At 38.2% G+C, this 18,377-nt stretch overlaps 1 protein-coding gene across 2 annotated transcripts in view; it reads left to right on the top strand.

The window, feature by feature from the left end:
• LOC107751431 (glutamate receptor ionotropic, delta-2) overlaps positions 1–18,070 on the top strand; it is a 422,702-nt gene extending 404,632 nt beyond the window's left edge. Inside the window, exons 14-16 of one of the 2 annotated variants that reach the window (XM_016567160.1) lie at positions 1,583–1,749; positions 10,770–11,010; positions 17,537–18,070. In XM_016567160.1, the coding sequence (XP_016422646.1) occupies positions 1,583–1,749; positions 10,770–11,010; positions 17,537–17,965 (837 nt within the window). In that variant the 3' untranslated portion in view covers positions 17,966–18,070. Of the gene's footprint in view, positions 1–1,582; positions 1,750–10,769; positions 11,011–15,073; positions 15,798–17,536 lie in introns of those variants that run through there. The other variant, XM_016567161.1, reaches the window with a different exon arrangement.
• The last annotated feature ends 307 nt before the right edge of the window (positions 18,071–18,377 follow it).

Here is an 18,377-nt window from a genome sequence, read left to right as displayed (position 1 = left end):
AAGCTCTCGATGTGAGAATATTCTCAGTGTTTTCTGAAGCCAGGAGCCACTCGAAGCCCATTTTAGTGCTTCAGCAGACTGACCTGTAGTTACACGCTATGTCTGGGAAGCCGTTTGGAGTAAATAAGATGTTTACTCATTTAATAGCAATTTTCTCTGAAGGCAGTCTCTCTGATCTAGCTCTGTCCTTTTGCAGACTGTTTTGAAATGCCTGAAAATTTCATGAGCAGGCTATTAAAATGTTTCTGCTTAAAAAGTCAGATTCGTCTACCAGCAAAATACCCACGCAAATGTGTGTACATATTTTACATGAACAGTTTACCATATCTGAGAATGAGGTCGCTATAAAATATATCCTTGGATGTTGAACTGCAGATTGACTTGAGTTGGAAAAAAGAAAGCTCTCTGGTTTTCATTAAAAGCACATAGATTTTTTTATGCAAGGCTTTTGTAACCTTGAAATGTTCTCTCAGAGGATAGAGGCCATCTTTCACTTGACTTGTTCAAGGATATCTTTTTTTTTGTCTGTAGTTGTGAATAAACATAGGCCTTTTTTAGAATTCAGTTCTTTCATAGAGCCTAAGATACATTTCTGGAGCTGTTGAAATGTTCATTTTCACTCAAAGAGGAAATCTTATGAGTATTTAGAGATCTAAATTGTAGCAAGGGTCTTTTCTGCTAACCTTGTTTCAGTAGAAGTCAGATTTAGAAATCGCGACTCGACAGAGTTTGAAGATGTAAATTGTCCTTGTGCATCACTTCTCAGCCGTACTTAATAAACGATTAATGGTAACAGAGTAGCGAAGGCCTTCTGGGATGTTATTTAAAGGGGGCATATCATAAAAAAACGTGGTTTTTTTTACCTTCACAGACATAACCGACTTTTTTGTAAGTCGTGTGTTTTTAACAGAAACTTTTATTTGTGTATTTGACAGTGTAAGTGCAATAAGACAAAAGAGAACTCACATGCCGTGCGACAGACGCTTTCTGTGTGCGTGCTTCAGATGTGTGCACTCAGAAAACCGTATATAAAAGTTTAAACTGATATGGCTTTAAAACGCATGATTTCAGCATGATAGACATGACAATCAAAACCAAACAGATGTTTTTGGGCAGAGTATCTGAGGTAAGAGCTGTAAAGGCACAGCCCTATTCTGGAAAAGGGGCGGGGAGCAGCAGCTCATTTGCATTTAAAGTGACATGCACATTGCTTCCACTCAAAATTGGCATTTTCAGAATGATATAATAAATGCTCTGTGGGGTATTTTGAGCTGAAACTTCACAGACACATCATGGGGACACCTGAGACTTATGTTACATCAAAAGGGGCATAATAGGTCTGCTTTAATTCAGGCATGATTGTTTTTTATTAGCAGTGCAGCTTTATGTGGACTAGCCACTTTTGCTAATATGTCCAGCACCTGGTCGAATTATTTATGGACAGTTTGTTCCCACCTGATTTGGTTTTGAATTCGTCCTCATGTTGCCTCTCTGTTTTTCTTTGAGCGTGATTTCAATCACATCTCTCAAAACTCTCCTGTCTTTTGTGTACATACGTGTGTCTTTTTTCTCACCCTCTTAGGTGAAGTACGGGCGTTTTGCATTTGTGTGGGATGCAGCTGTGCTGGAGTATGTGGCCATTAACGACGAGGACTGCTCGCTCTACACCGTGAGCAACAATGTGGCTGACAGGGGCTACGGCATCGCGATGCAGCATGGCAGTCCCTACAGGGACATCTTCTCTCAGAGGTACTGTATGATGAGACTCTTATTGTCCATATGTAGCCAGTCGTCTCTGGGGCCCTTCTGTTATACAAGAAGGAATTTTCCATTTAAATTTGGCATTTAAAGTCTGAGTTTGTGATTTATTAAATAGAGTAGACCAGGGATGGATGGAACACGGGCTGAATTAACAGTCATTTGAACCACTTAGAAAGTAGGTATAGGAATGAAATCATTATTATACATGAGTGACAATAGACGGTAGCGAAAATTCAAAGTAAGTCCCAAAAAATAAGTACAGTACTAAAAAAAATCATAAATATTTTGAGGTAGAATTTGGTCAGCTTACTATTAAAGGACAGAATTTATATCTTTTGATTCTTTTGTTTGATTTGAAATTTCACACTTATTTAAAACTTTCATCTAAATGTATGAACAAACCTAGAATTATCATTTCTAAGCATACAGGAAGGGTCTTAGCATTGCTTTCTTCATTTAATTCTACTGGACCTACAAGGATGGAACAAAATAGGACCGTGTGTTTCATGTAGGACAAATGTTTCAGTTTGTTCATTAATATTTTTCAACCAGTTTGTCATTTTAGAATATATTTTTCATTTTTATTTAAAAAAAATCATTTTAATTGTCTTTTTTTTTTTTTTTTGCTTAAAAATAAAATTGGGTGGAGTTGGGGGAAAGTTGTTGATTTTTTTTTTACATTTTAATTTTAATATAAATATACAATATATACATTTAAAAAAGTTAATTTGTTTAAAATAAATGCATATGCATAACTTAAAATGTAAAAAATAAAAAATTTTCTAGTGTTAAAAGCCCAATTAAAAAAACATTTATAATAATTTGTAGCAGACAAGTATGAGAAAATTATACCAAAGTTTGAGATAAATTTCACAAAAAAAAAAAAAACTTCTTAAAAAGTGTTACAACTATTCATGGTCTCCCCTGTTAAAATTCATTAATTTTAAAAACACTTCCCTGTTGGGCCTCACAATTTATTTTTATTTATTTCCATCTGAGCAGTGTGTTTCCTGAAATCCACTAAAGGTGTGTGGTCATTATTAACATAAACATACTATTAATTGACATATTAATAGTATGTTTACTACATACCATTATGAAGAATTCTGTAGATGTCCAGCCCATAGAGTCCCACTGAATTTGTTCTTCAGTTGGAGTTTATGGCAGCCACCTGAACCTAAAGTTGAAAAAGTGAAAAAGCATAATAGGACCCCTTTAAGCAATGACATAGCTAGGGTAATGAACCCTAGCAGTTCTTAAGACCACTCAGAATACCTTAGTAACAACATAACAGCATGGCAACCATGCCCAACACTTTAGCATCATGGCAGTGCATTTTGTGCAGGCTACCACTACTCACATTTCCTTCATAAACTGTAAAAATCTAGTTGCATCTTGTTGTTTTCATCAGCAGGGTTATTAGAGGAGTGAAGACCAAGAGTGAAGACCAATTACCCTATTAAAAATGGCAGACTCTAGAGCGATCTCCGCTTATACCTGACATTTGCAGCCCACAGTGCCAGTCAATTTCCAGGACAGATGTGAACTTGCTTATACTCCTCAGGGCAGATACCCATGTCAGCCTGGTTATGGCCACATGTCGCCTGTTTACACAAAGTCAGTCCCTTAGCAAATGGTGCTGGGAACACATGACATTTTGGACTCATTGTCCAGCTGATAGAAATCATTAGAACAGAGCTGCAGTACACTTCTGCCATTGAAAGCGCTGAGCTTGGTAAATAAATACAATGTTAACACTGCAGATTTCTACCACATGAGCGGTTCAACATAAACAGAGCCGGGGGAATTGAACACGTCCCATATCCCATACTATTACACCTTTAATTATCCGAATTATCGACTAATTGAAGTGAATTTTCCCTAAGCTTAAAGGAATAGTCTGGGTTCAGTACCAGTTAAGCTCAATTGACAACATTTGTGGCATAATGTTGATTACAAAAACAAAAAAAAACTTGTCCATCGTTTTCTTGCAATTCAAGTGAATGAAACCAGTTTGGAAGATTTAACTGCCTTTTTTATTATTTTGTACTGTTCTCTGAGGTCCAGTTATAATGTTATCAAGATTTTTACATCAAAAACATAATTTAGAAGTAATAGGCTATTTTCTGTCCTGTTTTGACCCCCCTCATCAGAACGCTTTGTTTGAATAGTCATGACGGATTGTAGACTCGGAATTAAACACCCACTGCTATGATTGGCTAAAACTTGTGTATGTTTGACAGCGTACATCCTTCATAAATGGACGCTGCTGTTATTTAGGTTAAAAACGCACAAATACTCAGTACAGAACAAGTAATCAGCATTATGACACAAATTATGTCAATCTGAGCTTAACTTGCACTGCAATCCAGAGTGTTCCCTCACTGAATCTAGAGACTTAGAAATATTACAGCATCTTCAATCTTTCTTTAATGTATGTATATATATACATATATATATATATAGTATAGATATGTTCGGCATAGAGATTAAAATCAAAAGAGTGGCTGTTATACTGATATTTGTCTTTCTCAATCTTTTGAGATGTCTAGCATCCCTCAGATGCTCTGATTCGAATTGATAAGCTGAGAAGAAATTCCCTCTGTATTTCCAAGGCAAAAAAAAACTGCTTGCCTTTGTCTTTTTGTTCCTTTTCTCATTGTGTTTTCCCAGCGCTTATCAAGTAGTTTGTCTCCCCGCAGTTAGAGACATCTAATAACGTGATCATTTCTGCTGCAGCTGGTTGCCATAGCAACAGCTCCAGCAGTCCACACTCGAAGCAGCGCGCAGGGCCCGAGAGGCGAGCGAGGAGACTACACGACAGACAGACCTGAGGAGAGAACCGCAAATCCCAACCCCAGCATTATCCCCGAAGAACAGAAAAATGAGTTTGAAGCACTACCGCAACACGGCACACCGAGAGACAGAGAATCAAGCTCAGTGTCATACCGAGGTCTTAAATAAAAGCTTGTTGCAGTTACCAGATCACCCAGTTGTCATGGAGAATCAGGTTGATCTGGACTTGGGCTGTTAACAGGGCCAAGTGTTTGTGTTTAGCGCCCGATATTGAACATGGACCACAGCCAGCTGAACTCTCTTGGTCATTGATATGGCAGTTCAAAGACAAAAACACAGGTGAATTTGTTGCTTGCGTTTTGCCCTGGCTTGTCAGTCGAGCACAACTTGTTCGGCACGCACACCGCTTATCTCCCTCTCCTCATCCTCACTCACCTTTCCCTCCATTCATCACTCACAGAACAAATAAAATGTCTGCTGTTGCGAAGCTGTTGTTTCTCTGTGAGAGCCTGCAGGGAGAGAATCAGATTTTAAGTGGTAAAAGGGCACATTTTTGAAGCCCTCATGAAATCAAAATTTGAATTTTAGATAGCGTATAAAGTTAAGTCTGTATGCTAGGGTGTAAATATAATTACACTAATCGGCAAAATAATGTGATGATATTAAAAAAAAGTTTAAATTGCCTTTTTTGTTGTCATTGGACTAAAGCCAAAAGAAATTATAAAAATATCTGTAGAATTATGTTATTATTTATTAAATTTTTTTAATATATATATTTTTTAATAGGACTGCACTGGACTAAAGATTTTTCTGGTCGACTAGTAGTCATTCATTTGAAGCGATTAGTCGACTAATCATGTTTATATTAGTAGACCATATAAATGCTTCATAAGCATTTAATTGTCTATTGCCTATCAGCACTCATGCGCTCACATACAGCTTGACACAGCACACCGCAGAAGTAATGATTATGAATGCGTCAGGAAAAAACAGCAAGAAGACTGGACGTGCACATTTCATACGGATTACATAATCTAAAAATATTAGTTTTCCATTTGAATTGGTTCATTTTAAAGCAGACATTTCGCTTTCTGTAGATATATTTTTCATGTCTGTGAGGCAAACCGCAGCAAATTTTTACTTCTTTTTTTTTTGACGCGCTCAAGTTCACAGAGACCTAGATGGCAGAAAGCACACCCTGTTTGCATTCATTATTTTACAAAAGCACAAGGATTTTTTTGTTGTTGTTGTTATTGTGAGTGCACACAAATAAAAGTAGACCTTTCTCAGATTCAAAAGATGTATTACTCTTATCTGTATGAGCTAAAATTATGGAGTATTTTAAGTTAAATGCAAATGATCGCATTGGCGCCTCCAAGTTAACTGTCATACAGCGAGCGCGCTACTGTTCAGCATCCATACTCCACACAAACAATAGTGTGTTCAATAGTGCACATTTGTCTAGGTTAATGTTGGAGCGAGCAGTCATGTAATGTTACTGCTACTTGATAAGCCACATTTGCAGTCAATGATCAAAACGAACGTTTGGATGTCCTGACCGATGTACTGTAATTACCACACAGACCAGCTGTTAATGATCTGTCCATCATGGACTACATGACTTCGCCACTTCCTGTGGACTTTTCTTCTGCGATAAAGCGACTAATGAAATTTTGAACGACTAAGCATCTTCTGGTCAACTAACGGTTAGTTGACTATTAGGGGGCAGCCCTATTTTTTAGTAAGTCAGTTTATTTGTAGGGTGCTTTTCAGATTAAATATTTGGCTATTTAAATAAAATATTTAATAAAATAATAAATATTTAAATACAAATCACAAGCCCAAACTTCCTGTTTCAGTAGGAAATGCATCAACGCAAGAAAGAAGACCTTGTTCATCAGGTGATTTGTTTTCATGGGGTTTCATGGTGAAGAACATTTGATGTGTTTGATGAAAAAATGGCGTTACAGACTTTTCTAGAAAAGTTTAGCAAAAGTGAGCATGCTGAAAAAAAACTTTCTTTCAGCATATGGCCATCAGTGGGCTTATCTTCTCAACAAACAAGGTAAAATCTGGTACCATCTGAGATGTCTACTGTCATGTCTCTCCTGAGACTCCTGAAGACAAACATGTGGCGTATCCTAAAGGGCAAAACTGGACAGTTGATTCTCACAGGAAAAAGAGCCTGGTGTTAATTCCTGTGGATCGCACCGCTCCTCATTTGTTAAAAACACCAGGGTGTTAATTCATTAAGCACCGAGACTGTTCATTTGCCCAGGACCAGCTGCCGGAAAACCACAAGGTCAGAAACAAGCTTTCTAATAGGAGTCCTTGAAGGCTGAGACTTATTTTAGACTCGGGTTGAAAGATGTCACAGAAAGAGTAGAACAGAATAAAATGTCTCCTTAAGAATGGTTACACAAGGCATTCTTTTAAATTCATGCTTGTTTCTTCCTTGTCATCCCATCAGTGTGGTCAGACGTAACCTATTATCTGAGCCCTGAAGCAGCACAGGGCTCTGTTGACCCACCGAGAGTTGACACATCCATCATGGAAACGCTCATAAATGCCACAGACTAATTTTTCAAGGGTAGGCCGATCCATATGCCTGTGATAGGAGTTGTTCTGTGGTGACCTCCAGTGGAAATGAGGTCTTAAAGAAATAGCTGTTACTGAAGACCAAGACATCTCATCTCAGAACTCATTCATCACAGTAGTTTAATAACATGAAAAAAATTAAAACATGATTTGGAATATGCACCAATGTTAAAATGGCTTAAATGTACTGTACATATCACTCACCACCATGAGGAAACCTTTCAAATGAAAACTTGGAAAAATATAAAAAATAAAAGCTAATTCTGAAAAAGCTTATATTAATAAATAGTATAATAGTTTTGAAATAATACTGCAACAACACTGCTGTCATACACCACCTGCATCCTTCCTACACTATAACAAAAACTGTAGAAGAAAAAACTATTCAAGTCTTTCTACTTCAAAATTCCATGTTTACTTTAATGTGTTACTTACAAATTATTTGTAATTAATTTGAAATTACTGTCCATTTCTGAGTGAAAATTGTTTCTACATTTTTTCAGTGTATTACACCAATCTCATGCTGAGTTTTCATTAAATCAGTCATGGCAAACTTATTTGTAATTCTTTTAATGTTCCTTGAGGCTCACTTATTATGTTCGTTTATTTTCACAAACTATATTTGCAAAACATGATTATTTTGTGAATATTAACAACATGAAGGTAATGTATGGCTTTTTGAGACCTGAATATACTGCATTTGCCATGCTGTTTTTTATAGTACTCTGACATGAGGGCGAGTAAATAACAGAACTTTCATTTTTGAGTGAACTAATACTTTCATTTTTGACAATGCCCTATAAAGACGAGTGAGACATTGATTACATCTTTGCTTACTCAGTCACAGTACTTGGCATTGTAATGGCATTGGATCACAGCTCCCCTGGTATGTTTTGTGCTGTTCTCTTGAATTGTCCTCATTGTGCTTTCAGGTCTCTGCTATCACACTCTGAAACCTCTGAAGCAACATATGTGGGCAGTGTTGCGTGGCTAAATGTTGTTGGCACATTTAAAAAGTGGTCTATAAAGCAAATCTCTCAACATTGGCCCACCTTGTTGTGAGTCCTGTGAGCTGTGTCCATAGCAGAATGTGGAAGGGTCATTCTCCATCTGTTGAGTGCAATAGGACATTTTTTACTCCTGCATTATGTTATGAGACAGGGATAAGGGTATAAAAATGAAGAATAGCTTTCTGAATAAATGTCGAACAGGGTTTTAGATGGCCTAGTCCTGTGTGTTACTGTGAATACTGAACATTTTCATTGCGTGTGTGGATGTTTGGGTAAGGGTTTGCAGCAGCTGCAGTTTGGATGTGAATATGGGCTCTTGGAAGCTCGCTAGTCTCCTCCTGTAGTACTCTGACATGAGGCGAGGAAATAAAAGAAATTTCATTTTTGAGTGAACTAATACTTTCATTTTTGACAATGCCCTATAAAGACGAGTGAGACATTGATTACATCTTTGCTTACTCAGTCACAGTACTTGGCATTGTAATGGCATTGGATCACAGCTCCCCTGGTATGTTTTGTGCTGTTCTCTTGAATTGTCCTCATTGTGCTTTCAGGTCTCTGCTATCACACTCTGAAACCTCTGAAGCAACATATGTGGGCAGTGTTGCGTGGCTAAATGTTGTTGGCACATTTAAAAAGTGGTCTATAAAGCAAATCTCTCAACATTGGCCCACCTTGTTGTGAGTCCTGTGAGCTGTGTCCATAGCAGAATGTGGAAGGGTCATTCTCCATCTGTTGAGTGCAATAGGACATTTTTTACTCCTGCATTATGTTATGAGACAGGGATAAGGGTATAAAAATGAAGAATAGCTTTCTGAATAAATGTCGAACAGGGTTTTAGATGGCCTAGTCCTGTGTGTTACTGTGAATACTGAACATTTTCATTGCGTGTGTGGATGTTTGGGTAAGGGTTTGCAGCAGCTGCAGTTTGGATGTGAATATGGGCTCTTGGAAGCTCGCTAGTCTCCTCCTGGGGGGATGAAACTGTGCAGTGACTCCTGACTGCAGACAATCAGGCTAGAGAGAGACCGCCGCGCAATACAGATCAGCCAATCAATGAGGCAAATTCTCCTAAACCTTTGTGTCCTGTATTCATTATCAATCATTTGCAGCCGCTGGACTGGCATTAGTACAAACTGCCATCACTACATCAGAACACGCTCGTTCTTTATAGTGATCTAGACGCTGCAGCCTGCCATTATTGCTGAGGAGACACTGCCCCCTGGTGTTGGGAAAAGAAGTCTGTCACTGCAGCAACAGATGCCACTGAGCAGACTGGGACCATTCTGAGCTATTTATAGGGTGTTACACAGATCTCAGTGGCTCAATTAATGTGTAAGAATTAAGCAATCTGACATTAAATTTCGATCCATAACACAGTACATTTCTGTAATGCGACACACAATAAAATTGCGCATAATCGTGCATATATTTAGGCCGGTAGTAAATGTCCAGGCATGGAGTGCAGCACTTCAGTTATCTAATGAAGCTTCATATTTAGACTGCTAAGTTATTTCTGAGCAAATGGATGATTCTTAAGTTAGGGGAACATTTCTGTCTGTATTTTGAAGAAAAATACTCTAGTTTTAGATGGTGGGTTATAATGGATTTTATGGTGTCTCTTACTTTTTTTTCTTTTTAAACATGCAGAAATTGCCAGGATTTTGTCTGTCCAGACTTTTTAACTCCATGCTGTATAAAAAGTTCTGTAAAATTCAGCTTTGCACATGTTCATGAAAATTCTGTTTTAATCGGTTTATTTTAATATGGATTTTCAAAGGTTATTGTTTTTAATTAATTACTGACCTCAGATATTTAATGAATTGCTGTCATTAAGCATTTGTAATTGAAATGTTATTGAGGTTAAATGTAAATTCATATATTTATATCAGTGATTCTCAACCTTCTTGACTTATAGGCCCCCAGTTGTCCAAAACAATATTTACTATTCAATCCATTACTGTACTGGATACATAAAATATTTTTGGTATTTATTTCTGTAATTATGACAAATGTGTTTACTCTTATTAAGAGAAACTGGGAGTATTTATATATCAAATTGAAATTAATTGACTTATTCATTTTGCATTGTTAGAGATTTCAAGAACCAAATAGTCCTCAATAAGAACAATATTTAAGTTAGCTGTGGGTGATTTTGATTATCTTGTTTCTGTTTTGACTTTTGTTTTTGTGTTTTGTTAGTTTTTTTTCCTCTAGTTAGGTTATTTTAATATATTAATAATTTATTCATTTTAATACTTTTAAGTCATCGTGAGACCCCCTGGTTGAGAGCCACAGTAATATATGATACAGTTTATAATAATTCAAAAAGAAAACTATTTCTTTGTCTTTGTATCATATGTTGAAAGTTAATCAACTGTTAGATAACTTTTGTTAGGAAGTCCAAGGCTTCCAAAAAGTCAACTGTCATTACCATCACACTTCCAGCCAAATTGTTCTTGAAATCCATTTTGGACTAATAGGTCATGGTATGGATTCTTCACTATCCGTATTGCAGGATAAATGTTATAATGTAGCTGTATTTTGAAGTAGTCTAAGTGCCCCTAACTAAAAAGTATAATCTATATGTTTGTCCGTGTCCAGGATCCTGGAGCTTCAGCAGAATGGAGACATGGATATCCTGAAGCTGAAGTGGTGGCCGCGGGACAGTCCGTGTGACTTGTACTCTCCTGTGGGAACTCGAAAGAGTGGCAGCGCCTTGGACATCCACAGCTTTGCTGGGGTCTTCTTTGTACTAGCAGCCGGTGTGGTGCTCTCCTGTCTTATTGCCACTGTGGAGACCTGGTGGACGCGAAGGAAAGGCTCCAGAGTGCCGTCGAAGGAGGTGAGAGTCAGCTGATGTAGGGATGTTGTTGATCATAAACCTATATCATGAACATAAGAGTGTGGGAGATTTTCTGCCCAAGAACAGATGGGATCCAGTTGTTATTCAAATTCAAGTTCAACAACATCCCTCTTAAATTTCTACTTAATAAAGGACAATAAGGAAAAAAGGGCATAACAATGAGCAGTATGACCAAAGTCTTATGATAATATGAGTTTATATCAAGTTAACGGCTGCTTATATATATAATATAAATTAAAATATATAAAATATTATATAAAAATAATTAACAATTATATAAAATAAATATAAAATATAGATTTTAATATTAATTAGTTATATAAACCATGTGGCTATACACATTTTTGGATAATGCAATGGATTTTATACTTCACAAATTAAAGATACTAAATCTTATTTGATAATTTTCTCTTTTATATGGCACTTTATGGATGCAAATTAAAAGATAATAATGATAAGAAAATTGCAACATTTGAAGCTGTTGTAAAATAGCTGTTATACATACCTGTGACCTCAAATCATTCTAGTGATTCTAGTTGCAACGTTGCTCGGCCACGGTAACTGATATAAAAGACGCAACTTAATACGTTTCTTCATCATTTTTAATTGTAAATAACATAAATCCTGATAGCCACACAGATGTAACGGTTAAGCAGAAATCTCTACTGGTCATATACCATCATACCACCCAGCCTTGGGAGGATATTAGTAACATCAACAAAAAAGACAAGAGTTTAAAATGAGAAATAGTCAGCATTACAAACAGCAGACAATGCACTTTTTCAACAAATTACTTTTTCTGATAGCGCACTTAAACAAGCAAACCTCTCCAAAAAGAACACAATGTTGTTCAATTGCCTGCCAAGCACATTAACTGTAATAGAGCTCTGCTGAGAAAAAATACATAAAAATAAATAAGCAGGTGCTAGAAAATATATGTGCTGCATATATCTGGATAATTACTTTAAGACAAGGCTCAAATTTTTCTTTAATATCCCATCCTTCAGTTTGTGAAGATCAGTTTAGATTAATGTGTTTGCACATATTGTTTTTCTTGTTTTTACAACTGTTTGCCTATGGTTCTTTGGCATCAAGTTAACGATAATTAACAAATGAGCCCACACTCTGCAGTTAAACGCTTGCATTTTACATGAAAGCACTTGGTAACAGTGACAACCCATTCATATGGCTGCGAATGAACCTTTGTGATGTTGCTCTTGATGCATTTCTTTGATTTGATGAGTTTATAGCTCCTTGTTATCTTCTGCAGCTGTCATATTGTGGGTGTTTCCTTTCCTGATATCACATCCCCATCTCCCTCATTACTCCGACCGAGTCCCATCACCCACCCCCCAACATACACACCTGACCTCTCCTCACAGCCCTCTGGTCCGTGTCATCAGACTCTCCACAGGCCAAAAAACACAGCATTTCATCTCCAGCGTTCCACCTGAAAAACAATCTCTGTAGTGCTTTTGATCAGTGGTCAGGGGCCTTTTCTTGTCTTCCGTCCTCCCGCCATGAAGCAGCTTTTATCTGTCGGGGCAGCAGCAGGCCGCTCATGACCCCACAGAGAGAGCCCCTCTCCTTCATCCCTGTTCCTCTGAAGGCCGTCGTCCACTCTGCTGGTCATCATAATGCTCTGACATTAGTGTAGCTCATCTGTTTCTCCCAGAAATGGCAGATGAGCATTTTTAATCCTGTTGGTTTAACAGGATTCAATATAGTGTTAGTTTTTGATTGCGGCATGCCACAAATAGCAGATTTAAGTCTTATAAGAATTTGAATGACTCATTTTTACTCGCATATGAGCAAGGTCCAAATTAACACTGAATTAAAATGGCTGGGGGAATTGTGACATTACATGGTTTAAATCGACATAGTCTGACCTATTTTTTGTATGTGAAAAATTTGCTTTCAGGGCATTTTTATCTAAGATATCTTAACTTTTTTATGTCATTAAATGATACACTACCATTTAAAAGTTTGTAGTCTGTAAGAAGTTTTTAATGTTTCAGAAAAAAAAACGTCTCTTATGCTCACTATGGCTGCATTTATTTAATCAAAACTACAGTAAAAATACAGTAATATTGTGAAATATTGTTACAATTTAAAATAACTGTTTTCTATGTGAACATATTTTAAAATGGAATTTATTTCTGTGATGGCAAAGCTGAATATCCTGCAGCCATTACTTTAGTCTTCAGTGTCACATGAACTGTCAGAAATCATTCTAATATGGTGATTTAATGTTTAAGAAACATTTATAATTCTTATCAAAGTAAAAAAAATAAATAAAAAAAAAAAGTTCTGCTTAATATTTTTGAGGAAACCATAATTTTTTCAGGGTTCATTGATGTATAGAAAGTTCAAAAGAACAGCATTTATTAAATAGAATATAAATAAATAGAAATATTTTGTAACATTATAAATATCTTGATTGCCACTCTTGATGACTTTAATGCATCTTAGTTTATTAAAATCATTCATTTCTTTCAAAAAAATAATTTGACATTTGAATGGTACTGTATAATGTGCATAGTATTACATATTATTTTTGTATGATGCTGCACAATACATTACACTTTGTCACAAATATACAATGCGTAGGATAAAAAAATAATGCAAAATAAAATCACTTATAAATATTTATAACCTGTAAATTCACCTGCCATTGGCCTTTGTTCCTGAGAGTTAACATTGGACCTTGTACTTTATATAATGTAAGTATGTTTAGTCATTAATTATAGCTAACATAGTGGTGTAGTTGAAGATATAACACTGAGCACAGAGATGATTCTCTCTGAGGATTTTTCAAGTAGGGTGGAGTGCTTTGGCTCTGGTCACACTTGAACCCGCTCCTTTCTGCCCCAGTGGTTGGATCATGCTGAGTTGGGCTCATTCCTCGGAGCACTCTTCCAGATGGTTCCATCAGAGTAGAAGCTTGGCAGAGCTTTGCACAAATATTCACACTGACATGCTGATAAGCACGCATTTTAACACGCACGGTTCAGCGAGCGACAAGTGTTAATGCCAAAAGCAACCGAGACAAAACAAACACTAAAAATTAGAACATATCACACTCATGTCACAGATGTTTTCGGTTCTACAATTAAAGCTCGTTAGTTTGTAGATGCCAGATTTTTATCCATATTCCTTTACTGCAAAAAAGACAGTATTTTATTTATTTATTTATTTTTTTTCCAGTAAAATTATCTATGTATTCAGAAACTAATTACATAACAAGTTGTTATATAAGTTCATGAAAAATTCTCTTATTTTAAGCATATTTGGATAAATTTAACTGGAAAACACTTTTTTTATTTGTTGTCATTTTCTGTCTTTTCTAATTGTCATTTTGGCACATCCTTAAAAATCATTCTTTCATCTTTTAGCATGATGCAACTTTCTGTTTAGTGTGTCCTGGTGTCTTGGGACTTCCTAATTCTTGCTGACTGCTTCTTCTTTTCTTTGTAATATTTCTTGACACCTGGCTAATACTGAGTTCATTGCACATCAGAACAATAGAATGACTTTGTGCTTGTGTCTCTGTGTCTGACGCACACACACACACACGTTGCATATGCCATGGTGTTATTTTGTCCCTGTTTCCTCTGTTTCTCTGTGATCTCCCCGTCATGGCTCCTTCTGTGGTGTCGCAATTGATCAGAAATAATTCGATACAACAAGTCGTCAAAACAAGTTCAAGTTTTTATAGCGCACCACCTGCCAATCCAGAGAGGACGAGCAGGCGGTCCAGAGAACCGGAGGTTTTGCTGTGTGAATAAGTCATTTCACATGCCAAGCTTTGTGTCCTAGTCATTCCTGAAAAACTAAATGATGAAAAGTTCTTCACCTCAGATGTCATAAAAAAAAAAAAAAAAAAACAACGTCTGTGTGCTGACTGTTTGTTTGTTGTCTTTTTCTACTCATTCCCCCACCTCTCTGAAAACAACCTCTTCCTCATCCTCTCATCTGCCTGCCTCATGTGTTTGGTCAAACCTCTGTCCTTTCACACGCGCTCGCGCACACACACACACAGACACAAGCAGACGGACCGTCTGTGAGGCAAGACGAGCCGTGTCATGAGCCGCAGACTGACATCATGCTTACGCTCAGGCCTTCCTCCAATCACCTGCCACCTGCATGCTGCGCCACACCCCTCGACTCCAAGCTGAGGCACACGTTCGCCATCCCGTCGCGAACTGTCTTCTGCCAGCACTGAGCTACACTCTTTCCACACTTCTCCAAGCATCGTGCCCATGTAGGTTATGAAATCGTCCCTGGCACCAAATGCGCTACAATACGTTTTTTTATGGACTTCAGCAGTCGCACATTTGCTGCTGAGTGAGAATCCGGCAGGGTGCTACAAGAAAGGCCATTACCATTTATTTCCAGAAACCTTGAGATTTACAGTCACTTTGCTCAGGAATGCAATAATACAGGCTATTTTCAAAACCAATCTTCATTTTTGATCTGAAACCAACATTAGTGCCAAGCTGCATAGAGACTAGGCAAAATTGGCTAAAAGAATACAGAAATGACAGCGCAAACAGTTATCTGAGCTGCGTAGCTTTGGAGTGGAGCAACCCATATAAAAAGCTTTTGCCCAGCAAGCTGGCATTTGCAAAACTTGTTCAATATTTATACTGGTGTTGCATAGCCAGACTAAGTGCCTAATTCAGTATTCAATTCCAGAATCCTAATACAGTCGATGCAACAGGTAAGATGACATTTAAAGCAGTGGTTCTCATTCATGGGGGACACTAGGGGGCCTCAGCAAACTTCAAATTATGCATTTATATGTATTAATAATACAATTTCTAAGATGTCTATATTTAAAATTGTAAGATTTATAATCAAATCTTGTACTTAACTTCCAATAGGGCAGAAAAAATCTATATATTTTAATATATACATTTATTTTAAAGACAAATATAAGGACATTTTTCTGCATACAGAGTTCTTATCGTTAATAATTAATGTATTGACAGACACAAGCACATTTGTTATTTCAAAGGATATATTCAAAATAAGTGTTTACATGCACCTTTAGTCAAACTAGAGCAATAATGAGACTTTTTAAAATGTAATGTAAACTGAAATCATACCACTCAGGCCTTTGTGAAGTCTAATAGATCTAGACTAATAGATCTCAATGTCGCCTAATTATAGTTTTAGACAACAATCGGTCTTTGCGTTGTGTGCATGCTTCAGAAGACAAAGGTGATATGTGTGTACCTAATCCTTCAGATATTCAGTTACACATTGTGTCACATATAGTTGGACAGATGCCGAATGTAGCTCCATTATAACTGTGCTGAAAAGGTTGAGAACCACTGGTTTAAAGATTTCACACTAGTGTCACATCCATATCTATAAATCTTAGAATAAAATGCCTTGGATTAGATTCATATTCGGAGCAATCATACCCTGCCCCACAAAAAAAAAAGGGGGGAATAAAACATAAGTGGTATTATTTTCAAATCACAACAAAGTATTCCGAAAAGCACATGGTCCCTCGTTAGTTCAAGAAAACACCACAAATGTGTCCTGTCATGTAACACAATCCCTGTTCCCTTCACTCCTACACCCCTTTTATACCGCCTTCCTCCACCGTGGTGGTAGGACAGGTACCAACGAGTTGCCCCCCGACCTCCCGCCTCCTTCGGCCCGACCAGGTTTCCCCTCCGCCCCTCTTTACTCAGGGCCACGCTGCCTGCCGCTGGTGGCTGCAATCAACAAAGTGCTTTATGCTGGTCCAATCCAGAGGCCATTTATCTCACTGCAGCCACAATGTCAGCCCACGTCACCCCGTGAGTTTGTTTTTTGTTTTAAGCACTCCACATATTTTAGTGGTTATGTTAGTACTGTAAACATAATATACAGTAGATCGACCGTGGTTTCAGATGGCTTGAAAGTGGAAAGGTTTTGTAGACTATCTACATATCCAAAGATCAATGTGTCACGCAATGGCATTAATGTTGTTGATAGTTCAAGGACAGTACTAGTTAAGACTGATGTGTTTTCATTACTGTAGCTCAGTATGTTTCCATTTTTGTACCTTCCTCCCTCCTCTTTGTCTGTCTTGTTAACCATGCAAATGCTAAAACCTCATCGGGCCTGCTAATTCTCCATCGACACCCACCCTCAACCTTCTTCTAAATGTTCTCGATGTTTCCATCCATTCCCAACTGCATCTGAACACTTCCTTCCCATCTCACTGGCTCACCACCTCCTTCCTTTTCTCACCTTTGTTTGCCTGCGTTTCCTCTTCCACCGCCCATCCGTTTCCCTATTAACCTCTTCGCGCCGTCCCGCTTCACTAACCCATCCCGCTGTATCTGCTCTTACGATTACACACCTCTTCTCTTCACTTTACACCTCTTTTCTCCTCTGATCCTGTAACAACCTTCGCTCCTCCTCCTGTTCTTCTCTCCTTCCTTATTTTCTTCCCGCACCCCTCCCCACTCCACTTTCCTCCTCCCGTTCTCCCCTCCTCTAGGACGATAAGGAGATCGACCTGGAGCACCTTCATCACCGGGTTAACAGCTTGTGCACGGAGGATGAGAGCCCCCACAAACAGTTCTCCACCTCCTCCATCGACCTGACGCCCCTGGACATGGACTCCCTCCCAGCCGCCCGGCAGGCCCTGGAGCAGATCAGCGACTTCCGCAACACGCACATCACCACCACCACCTTCATTCCCGAGCAGATCCAGACTCTCAGCCGCAGCCTGTCGGCCAAAGCGGCAGCCGGTTTCGCCTTCGGGGCCGTGCAGGACCACCGGACTGGGGGGCCCTTCCGGCAGCGGGCCCCCAACGGCGGCTTCTTTCGCAGCCCCATCAAGACAATGTCCAGCATCCCGTATCAGCCCACCCCGGCCCCCAACTTCAGCTACGGCAACGACCCGGACAGGGGCACCTCCATATAGACTGCAGGGGTTCCTGGGCCTGTGAGTTGGAAACAAAAAAGAGATATATGTAAATACAAATGTTCCTTTTCGGTTGTCGTTTTCTCTTGGCTTTGCTCTTCGCAATGGAGCTCTAAGCACTCCACATATTTTAGTGGTTATGTTAGTACTGTAAACATAATATACAGTAGATCGACCGTGGTTTCAGATGGCTTGAAAGTGGAAAGGTTTTGTAGACTATCTACATATCCAAAGATCAATGTGTCACGCAATGGCATTAATGTTGTTGATAGTTCAAGGACAGTACTAGTTAAGACTGATGTGTTTTCATTACTGTAGCTCAGTATGTTTCCATTTTTGTACCTTCCTCCCTCCTCTTTGTCTGTCTTGTTAACCATGCAAATGCTAAAACCTCATCGGGCCTGCTAATTCT

This window comes from Sinocyclocheilus rhinocerous, unplaced genomic scaffold (assembly GCF_001515625.1).
Source record: "Sinocyclocheilus rhinocerous isolate Xijiao unplaced genomic scaffold, SAMN03320098_v1.1 scaffold1654, whole genome shotgun sequence".
NCBI classification, from domain to species: Eukaryota; Metazoa; Chordata; class Actinopteri; order Cypriniformes; family Cyprinidae; genus Sinocyclocheilus; species Sinocyclocheilus rhinocerous.
The sequence above is the reverse complement of the archived record's forward strand: the minus strand, read 5'-3'. Positions and strand labels throughout refer to the sequence as shown.